Raw genomic sequence first — 9,989 nt, forward strand, 5'->3', positions numbered from 1 at the left:
CTATCTATAAATTCTTTTTTTTTTTTTAGTTTTAATTTATTGTTTGCTTGGTTTTGTTTTTGGTTCAAAACTCTGCTGCCCTCCAACAACAGTAGGAAGGCGAGGTGGCTTCCAGCAATGACAATGACGTCTGTCCTCTGTCCACCATGGGGGTGAAACCGGGGCGGACAGAGTCCCGCCCAGACTCCAGGCAGTTCTTGTGGGAGTGATGGCTGCCATGGTGCCCTTTCACAGGTCATGGCACTGTCCCCGCCATGTGGACGCTGATGGAGAAGCCACCTCAGAAAGCCCATCTCGGGGTGCGTGCGTGTGTGCGTGGAGGGGGGCGAGGAAGAGGCATCTGCCAGTGTTGGGGGATGCGGGGCAGGAAGAGTGAGGTGAGTTCTCTTTTTTGGTTTCTGGTTAACGTCAAAGAACGTGAAGAAGGATCCCACGGATAGGCACTGGAATATGAATTTTTTTTTCTTTCAGGGAAACTGACAGACAAGGATGGGGGGGGAAGACAAATCAAATGCCCTCACCTATCCCCCTCACATCTGGAACCTCACCTCCCTAGAGTTTGGGGAGGGGATTAAATTCCAGAGTAGAGGAGGATGATAAAGTGGGGGTGGGGGCAACATACGAGAGCTAGAACTTGGCAAATTGGCCTAGCCCACCTTTCCGAGGGTAAAGGAAAGAGGTGGGGGAGTGAAAAGTCTCCCCAGGTTTCCCCCTGAACACTCCTCTGTCTGGGAGGAGTGAAGAGGTTCAAACAAGAACCCCCAACCCAGGTGGGGAAAGCTGAGGGTTTGGGGAGAGGGGACACTGGGTAGGAACACATTCGGTTGAGCGCAACGCTAAAAATTCTGTACATCCTTTGGATGAAGCTACTGAATATTTGGTGTAAGGTTGTTCAGGCCCTTTCTCCATCACTTCTGGAAAAGAACATTGGGTGGGTGGCTCCAAGCCCCACTCCATCTTGACGCAGGCGGCGCCCCCGTCTTTGCAGGCCTAAGCTGGGGCCAGGGAGCCAGCACATTCTCCTTTGCCTTCTCCGGCCCCCAGTGGGGGAGCAGGCGAGGGGCGAGCTCCACTGCCAGGGCCTCAGTGAGGTCCACTGGAGGCTCTCTGGCCCCTGGCTGGGTTCGTATTTGGTGTCAGCAGTGAGCACATTGAGGTCTGGCTCGAGACTGGTTTTTGGTTTGGTTTTTGGTTTGGTGAGGGTTATTTTGTTTTGGTTTTCACCTCTGGTTCCTTTGCGGCAGCTGGTTTCTGTTGCAATTCTTTTTGGTTTGTTGGTTGGTTTGGGGGGGTTTTTTGGTTGTGTTGGGGGATTTTTTGGTCTTTCCTCCCTTGTCTCTCCAGCTTTGGGGATCCTCTGAACACCCTGACCGCTGGTCTCCTTGCCCTCTTTGCAGGCAGGTCACCTAGGCGGGGTCAGAGGAACAGGAGGGAGGCCCGAAGGCCCTCACTCGGGCTTGGATCCAGCCTCTGGTCCCCCTGGGCCTCCGGGGGTCTGTGCTGCCACCTCGCTGCAAGTGGAGGAGGAGGACGAGGAAGATGAGGAGGATGAGGAGGACGAGGAAGATGAGAGGCTAGGAGACTTGCTGGAGATGGAGGCCGCCACAGCCGCAGCGGCTGCAGAGACCAGCCCCACGCCGGGCGGGGCGCTAAGCAGAGGCAGCCCCGCGTGGTTCAAGAAGAGCGGTGAGGTGACCAGGCCGGGGCTCCCCGGGGCTGCGCCGGCTGCCCCCAGCACCAGGTTCCCGCTGCCATCAAGGCTGGTAAGGGGCAGGGTTCCACCAGAGGCCAGGGCTGGTGGGGAGAGAGAGAGGCCAGGTTGGGGGTGCACGGGCTGGGCAGCATCCTGCCCAGAGCGCCCTTCCCACCGATCCCTCCAGCAGCTCCCCTCACACCTCCCCTAGAAGTGAGACAGGCATGAAGAGGTGAGCGGATGCGGCGAGCAGGGGAGAGATGGCATGGCTGGAGCAGCAATGGGGGGCTGGTGATGATGAGTGGGACAAGAGGCAGCACGCACCTTGGATGGTGGCCAAAGGGTTGTTGCTCATGAGGGCTGGGTTCAGCCCGGAGCCTAACCCCACCATTGTGCTTCTGCAGGAGGCAAAGCAGAGGCATTAGCGGGACTGGGGTGCTGCGCCCATCCTCGGAAGCAGCAGCAGCCTGGCTTCTCCCCACAGCCCCGCCCCACCCCCACCTACAGCTGCCCACTTACCCCGTGCTGGGGTTCAGGCCCGACAAGCCGATAGCTGAGTGGCTGCCTTGAGGGCTGGGATTTGTGCTGTTGGTGGTGGCCGGGGGTGGGGGAGTGACAGAGGGGATGGAATTGAGAGGGGGCGCGCTCCCGCCCCCGGCCCCACCCCCTCCAGCTGTCCGGCTGGGGTGCAGCGTCCCCACAGCTGAGGATAAGGTAGTAACTGCCAGAGAAAGACAGAGAGATGGAGACTTGAGCTTACACCCGCCCAGCGCACGCAGCCCCCTCAGAGACCAGACCCCCCTCGGCTCCGCTCCCAGAGCCTTTTCTTGGTGCCCCGACCACGATGACAGTAATCCTAATGGTCGCAGCGCGTTCCTGCCCGGTGCGCTGCCGGTGCTCGAACCATGGACCTCCACCCCCAAAAACGCAGATACCCGTAGCAGCAGCGAGGGAGGAGGCAGGCACAGACGCGGGCCTGCGGTTCCCTCTAGCGGTGAGGGTCGGGGACGCGTGTGCACAGCACAGGGCTGGAGACGCCCTCGCTGAGCGTCCCACCTGAGGTCCCCAACTGCATGCGAGGGTGGAAAGTCCTAGCCCAGTCAGGTCCTCGCTATGCCGCTGGGCAAGTGCCTTTACCTCTCTGGCCGTCAGTTCCCACATGTAGAAAATGGGGATGTTAAGATGCCCAACATCAAATAGGTGTGACGACTGTACTTTACAAAGAGCTTAGAAAGATGCCAGGTACCTTGATTTAGAACTGCCCCGTAGGGTTTCCAGAAAGCAGACTGCTGGTGGGTTTGAACCTTGCAGACAAAAGGGAGCCACAGGATCCCTGAGGACTGACTTACTAATTCACTTACTAATTACTGATGGCTACTTAACTAATTTCTTACCCTGTGTCGAGGCAGACATTCTTCTTGATTTTATTTACACATATGCATATATGCACACAGAGCCCTGGTGGTGTGGTGTGTAATGTGTCAGGCTGCTAACTAGAACGCAGGAGCTTTGAATCTACCAGGGCTCTCTGGTAAAGATTCACAGCCTCAGAAACTTGAACAAGCCTTGTTACGGCTTGGACTTGACTTGATAGTAGTGGGTTTGGGTTTATATTTGGATATATATAGTGTTAGGGGTGCCAGGGGCATTGTGGCCTATGTGTCTAGCTGTTAATCAGAAGGTCAGTGGTTCGTGTCTTCTAGTTGCTGCACAGGAGGACAATGAGGCAGTCTGCTCCCATTAAGATCTACACCTCAGAAACCTAATAGAGGGTTTGGAGTTTCATATACAACATTAAGCATGTCCAATCCCTGGAAATGGGCTGAACACAAGAGTATATGTGTGTGTATATGTTTATGTTTGTGAATGTGTAACATACACAGCATATAGAATAATCAACTCAGCTCATTGCTGTCAAGTTGGAACTGATTAATAGCGACCCTCCAGGGGTCATGCGGGAGGAGACTGCCTGTCATTCTTCTGTGTTGCCGCTGGTGGACTTGAACCACCAGCAAGATGCCACCTTTGGGTTAGCAGTACACCTCCCTACCCCCTAGGCCACCAGAGCGCCCTTCACTATATATATACACAAAATACATGTATTGTTGTGGGCCACTCAGTAGGCTTATTACTCACAGTCACCAGCCATGACAAAGCAGAACTGCCCCATAGGGTTTCTCAAGCTGTGATCTACATGGGAACAAGCAGCCAGCTCTTTTCTCCTGGAGAGCTGCTGGTGGTTCAAACCACTGATCCGTCAGTTAGGAGACAAGTGCTTAACCAGTGTGCCACTAGGTTATTAGCAGCTGTCAAGTCAGCCCCCAGCACACGGAGACTCCGCGCACAGTGAACCAATACAAAGCCTGGCACCTCATGGTCCCCCCTGACCATGGAGGGTCAGGCCACTGTGCTCCGTCCGCTTTCTACTGGCCAAGTTTTGGAAGCGGTTTCCCAGGCTTTCCTTCCGACTCAGACATCCATCCTTTGGGTTGGCAGCCAAGCGTGTTAACAGTTCACACCACAAACATTCGTCTTCTGTCTTACAAATTCACAATAAATTTATACAAACTGGGGTTCAGAGAGGTAAAGTAACTTCTTGCATTCACATGGCTTGTAAAATGAGAGGCTGGGGTGAGCACCAGCCAAGGTCCTGGAGCAGGTCACAGCTGAGCTGCTCCGGCTGAGTGGCTGCCCTCCCCATGCCCTATCACCCCAAGCCCATGGGCGCCCAGAGCCAGTGAGCAGCTCGGCTCCCAGCCCGCTCCACCTCCTCCCATGCCCCCCTCCCCGGCCTCTGCCCTCCCTGACCTGTTGTGCTCAGAGTGCTGGAAGCTTGGGACAACGGCAAGGTCCCTGCGCCCCCTTGGGGTGTAACCTGGGGAGAGAGGAAAGGACACTTAGTTAGGCCACTGCCTCCAGGCAATCGTCTGGTGTCCCCGAGGGCTGGGCCAGCCAGGAGAGGGGAGGAGGACTCAGGGTACAAAGCTCTATGCATATACTTGTATTATGCCATATGCTTTTCACCTTGTGTTTTTTCACATTCACCCTAAAACCTGTCACTGTCCCCTCAAGTCTGACTCACAGCCATCTTTTAGGACAGAGTGAAACTGCCTTGCAGGATCTCCAGGGCTGTAATACCACCGAAGGGAGTTGTGGTGCCCTAGTGGTAGGAAATTATATTGCCAACCCAAAGGTATTTCAAATCACTAGTTTCTTCTCGGGAGAAAGCTGGGCAATCTCCTTCCATGTGATTTATTGTTATTATGAGTCACCGAGTTGCCTTCAACTCATAGCAGCCCTATGTACAATAGCTCTGAACCCCCCTCTATCCTAAACCAGTCTCACTGTCTCCAACATAACTACCTCCATTATCCCAGTTGTTATATCAATATATCTCCTTCAGCGTCTTCCTCTCCTGCACTGTCCCTCCACCCTTCCAGGTATGATGTCCTTCTCCAAGGACCGGACCCTCCTGGTAACATTTCTAAAGTACATGAGGCAGAATTTCAAAATCCTTGCCTCCAAGGAGCAGCCTGGTTTCACCCTCTCCAAGACAGACCTGTTTGTTCTATTGGCAGTCTATGTTATGTTTAATACTTTTCTCCAGCACAACTCACAGGCATCAATTCTTCTATCATCCTTAGTCACAGTACAGTTCTCTGATGCATCGCAAGTAACTGTGAAGATCATGGCCTGGATAAGGTGCACCTTAATCTCTAGACTGATATTAATTGTTCTTTAAAATTCTGAAGTGGTCCCTGACAGCAGATTTCCCTAATGCAATTCATCTTTTGACTTTATGACTGCTAATCCCAAAATGTACTGATTGTGGAACCAAGCAAGCTGAAATCGTTAGCAACCTAAATCCCTTCTCCCAGTATCATGGTGCTGCCGTTTGACCCAGTAGTGAGAATCTTTGTTTTTGGTGGTGTTGTTTTTTTTTTTTATGTTGAGCTTCAATCCATATTGAAGACTACCATCCTTGACTATCTGCAGCAAATGCTTCAGGTCCTCCTCAGTTTAGGCAAATAAGGTTGTGTCACCTGCATAGCACTGTTCGTTGATGTGTCTTCCTCTAATCCTGATGCCACACTCTTCCTCATAAAGTCCAGCCTCCTGAATGATCTTTTCTGCATATAGTTTGAAAAGGTATGGGAACAGAACTCATCCCTGACACACTCCTTTCCTGATTGTGAACCACGCAGCGTTTCCTTGTTCTGTTCTGATGACTGTCTCCTGGTCCAAGAATAGGTTTCGTGTGAGCACAAATAAGTACTCTGGGATTCCCATTCTTCTCACGGTTAGCCGCAATTTGTTATGATTCACACAGTCAAATGCCTTTGCATAGTCAATGAAACACAGACATGCCTCTGCTACTCTCTGCTTTCAGTAAAGATCCATCTGACACTGGCAATAATGTCCCTAGTGCCATGGCCTCCTCTAAACCCAGCTTGTATTTCTGGTAGTTCTCTGTCGATGTACTGTTTCAGTCATTCTGAAAACCTGCTAGAGAGTGAGCTATGAGTCAGCTCCAAATTGATGGCATAGAACAACCTTTACAGTAGTCGACTACCACATTTTCCTCCTGTGGAGCAATCTGGTGGATCTGAACCACCAGCCATTTGGTGAGTGGCAAATACCTTAGCCGCAGCACCACCAGAGCTCCCACATTGCCCTTGTTATCGTTGGGAGGTGCCTCAGAAGGAAACCCTATCTGGCCCTGTGCCATCTGCCAAATACCTGCAGCAGTCACTGTCATTGGGAAGAAACGCGCAGTTCAGGGTAGGCCTAACCCTACTGTGTAACACCTTCCTGTCCTGGTCACACTGGACCAGCGCCTCTGGGGTCATCAGTGCTATAAGGGCGAGAATCCTAAACACTGTCCTTCTAAGAGAAACTGCTCGTAGTGACTGAAGCAAGGGGCCAGCAGATCTGGGGGGGGGTGTTTCACACGCGTGCATGTGCACGTGTGTATGGGGTGAGGGGAGAGAGACAGAGTGCACGTACAGAACGGGGGAGGGGAGAGACAGAGTGCACGTACAGAATTGGGGGGGGAGAGAGAGAGTGCACACAGAACAATCTGTGTCTCCAGATGGTTAAGATTTCCTGAGACCATCCCACTGCTGCCTCCTTAGTCACTTGAGATTTGGCCTTGTGCTTCCCCAGCTCAAAAGAACCAACCGATAAGATCAAAAGAGCTCATGGATGGAGAAGAGATTGAGGTTGTTAACGATTTCAGCACCACAATCAACACTCTTGGCACCAGCAGTCAGGAAATAAAAAAGCAAATTGCATTGGAAAAGTCTGCTGTCAGGGACCTCCCCAGAGTGAGTGCTGAGAAGCAATGATGTCAGTCTAGAGAATAAGGCATGTCTGATTCAGGCCATGGTCTTTACAATTACTTGCTATGCATCAGAAAGCTGGATAATGACTAAGGATGACAGAAGAATTGATGTCTTTGAGTTGTGGTGCTGGAGAAGAGTCTTGAACATACCATGGACTGCCAAGAAAACAAATAGATCTGTCTTGGAGAAGGTTAAACCAAGTTTCTTCCTGGAGGCTAGGAGTTTAAAGCTCTGTCTCACATACTTTGGGCACATGGCCAAGAGGAACCAGTCCTTGGAGAAGGACATCATGCTTGGAGGGGTAGAGGGACAGTGCAGGAGAGGAAGAGATGCATTGACATGTTAACTGGGGCAATGGGATTAGGTGTGTCGGAGTCAGTGAAACTGGCTCAGGTTAGGGCAAGGTTTAGAAAGGTATACAGAGTCACTATGAGCTGACACATAACAACAAGCTGGAATGGGGAGGGCGAAGGCTCAGGGGAAATGAATGAGATTTACAACAAGGATTGTGTGATTGTGAGAATTGTGATTAAGGACAAAAGAAAATGTACCCTGGAGGACATTATGCTGAGTGAAATATCTGTCACCAAAGGACATATATTGCCTAGGGCCACTGTTGTAAAACAGGACTGACATCAGGGAAGGCAGAGAAGGAGGGGAGGAATGATGTATACTGCACTGAAACAGATGAGGGAGAGCACTGTTTAAAAGGGATATGATTGTGTATTATTGTCATGACAGGAGTTCAGAATGAAGGCTGCACAGCAGAGTGGACTTGGGGGGAGGGATTGCACAACAATGAAAGTGTTTTTCTTTTACTTTTCAAGGAGAAGAGTGAATTAGGGGGAAAGGGGTGGGCAGGGAGAAAAGTGCCACAATGAATGAATAGAAACCCTAAGTCTCTGTAAACTTTCATTAAAGTTAATTAACAAAACCCCTTATATCAAGCAAAGAAAAAAACCCTAAAACAGAAATAAATCCTCCTTAGCATAACTTAGGCGCCCTTCTCGCCCTCCTTTGCAGAGATGGCCAGCTCTTCCTTGTCTTTGAACACTCTGCTCAGGGGGTACCTCCTTTCCACACCGGCTGGAGAAGGGTTCCCCTGCATCCCTTGCTTCTCCAAGTCACAGCACACTAGACTGGGTAAAGGATACCCAGCGGGGCTGCATGTGGGCCTGAGTGTAGGCCAGGCGGTCTCAAAACCCAAACCTTTTCCTGCTGCATTGGTTCCAAGGCAACCCCATCAGTCAGAGCAGAGCCCTGCGGTTTCCAAGACCGCCATCTTCACAGAGCACACTGCCTCTTTCTTCTTCCACGGAGTGGCTGGAGGGCTCAAACCACTGACCTTAGGGTTAGCAGCCGAGCTTAACCACCGTCAATGGCTGTAAATTATGTTACCGCGGGGTGACTAAGTGCCTCTCTCTGTCCTGAGTATCTGCACCCCTACCTGATGGTGTCTCTGTAGTTGGCTGTCCCCGTGACTGAGTGTTTGTGGATGCCCATATCCCCCCGGGAGAGGCTGCGCACGCCTGCATGACTGTGCTGCAACCTTGGGACCACTGTGGACAGCAGGCAGGCTGAGCCTCTGGCGGGGTATGTGCCAAGGGGTGGGGGCTGTGGGTACCAGGTGGGGGCTGTAGCTGGCCGGCTTTCCAGGGCTGGGCAGCATGGGGGCCGCACTGCAGGGGTTGATGCGTTTCTCCTTCTGGCGCCGGTTGCAGAACCAGACGCGGATCACTTCCTTCTCCATATGCAGCTGCTCTGCGATCAGCAGGATCTCCTCTGAGGTAGGCTTCTGGTTCTGCAGGCAGGAGAGGGGCACTCACAGTCAGCCTGGCTGCTCCCCCACCACCCCGAGGCACCTGGCAGCTGTGTGGGGCCTCACCGCTAGAAAACTCTTCTCTAAGGCGAAGCGGACATTTGTCTCAATGCTGGTCCTCTTCTTGCGTCTTCGGCCGGGGAGCCCGTCAAAACCCAGGCTGGGGCTGCTCAGCTGGTTGGGGCTGGGCAGACTCGAATCCACAGACATTGTCTCTGTACAAGGAGAGATGAGGGGCAGCATGGAGGGACCTAAACCAGCCTGAGGGGGACCTCACTCAGCCTGAGGGGACCTCACCCAGCCTGAGGGGGACTCACTCAACCTGAGGGGGCCTCCCCAGCCTGAGGGGGGCCTCACCCAGCATGGGGGGCCTCATCCAGCCTGAGGGGAGCCACAACAGCCTAGGGAGGGCTTACCCAGAATGGGGGGGCCTCACCCAGCATGCAGGGCCTCACCCAGCATGAGAGGCCTCACCCACATGACAAGGGGCCTCACCTTGCCTGAGGGGGGCTCACTCAACCTGAGGGGACCTCACTCAACCTGAAGGGGGCCTCACCCACCATGAGGGGCCTCACCAAGCATGGGGGGCCTCACCCATATGACAAGGGGTCTCACCCAGCCTGAGGAGGGGCTTCACCCAGCCTGAGAGGGGCCTGACCCAGCCTGAGGGGGCCTGACCCAGCCTGAGGGGGGCCTCACCCAGCCTGAGAAGGGCCTCACCCACATGACAAGGGGCCTCACCCAGCATGGGGGGCGTCACACAGCCTGAGGGGGCCTCACCCACATGACAAGGAGCCTCACCCAGCATGAGGGGTCTCACACAGCCTGAGAGGGACTTACTCAACCTGAGGGGGGCCTCATCCAGCCTGAGGGGGGCCTTCCCAGCCTGAGGGGGGCCTTACTCAGCATGGAGGGCCTCACCCAGCATGTGGGGCCTTACCCAGCCTGAGGGGGCCTCACCTACATGACAAGAGGCCTCACCCAGCCTGAGGGGGGGCCTCACCCAGTCTGAGGGGGTCTCACCCAGCCTGAGGGGTGCCTCACCCAGCCTGAGGGGGCCTCACCCAGCCTGAGGGGGCCTCACCCAACATGGGGGGCCTCACCCAGCCTGAGTGGCCTCACCCAGCATGAG

The 9,989-nt window shown here is 53.6% G+C and overlaps 1 protein-coding gene across 3 annotated transcripts in view; it reads right to left on the minus strand.

Annotated features, from left to right (window-relative positions):
- Positions 1-1,173: 1,173 nt before the first annotated feature.
- The window catches only part of POU2F2 (POU class 2 homeobox 2), a 39,229-nt gene continuing 30,413 nt past the window's right edge, over positions 1,174-9,989 (minus strand). The window contains exons 10-14 of one of the 3 annotated variants that reach the window (XM_006900933.1): positions 8,924-9,072; positions 8,663-8,839; positions 4,502-4,568; positions 2,213-2,414; positions 1,174-1,794 (exon numbers count right to left, since the gene is read on the minus strand). In XM_006900933.1, coding sequence (XP_006900995.1) covers positions 1,755-1,794; positions 2,213-2,414; positions 4,502-4,568; positions 8,663-8,839; positions 8,924-9,072 — 635 coding nt within the window. In that variant the 3' untranslated portion in view covers positions 1,174-1,754. The remainder of the gene's footprint in view (positions 1,795-2,212; positions 2,415-4,501; positions 4,569-8,662; positions 8,840-8,923; positions 9,073-9,989) is intronic. The other 2 variants (XM_006900932.1, XM_006900934.1) reach the window with 2 other exon arrangements.

Source organism: Elephantulus edwardii, unplaced genomic scaffold (genome assembly GCF_000299155.1).
Source record: "Elephantulus edwardii isolate Elephantulus edwardi_28Jun2011 unplaced genomic scaffold, EleEdw1.0 scaffold00302, whole genome shotgun sequence".
Taxonomy (NCBI): domain Eukaryota; kingdom Metazoa; phylum Chordata; class Mammalia; order Macroscelidea; family Macroscelididae; genus Elephantulus; species Elephantulus edwardii.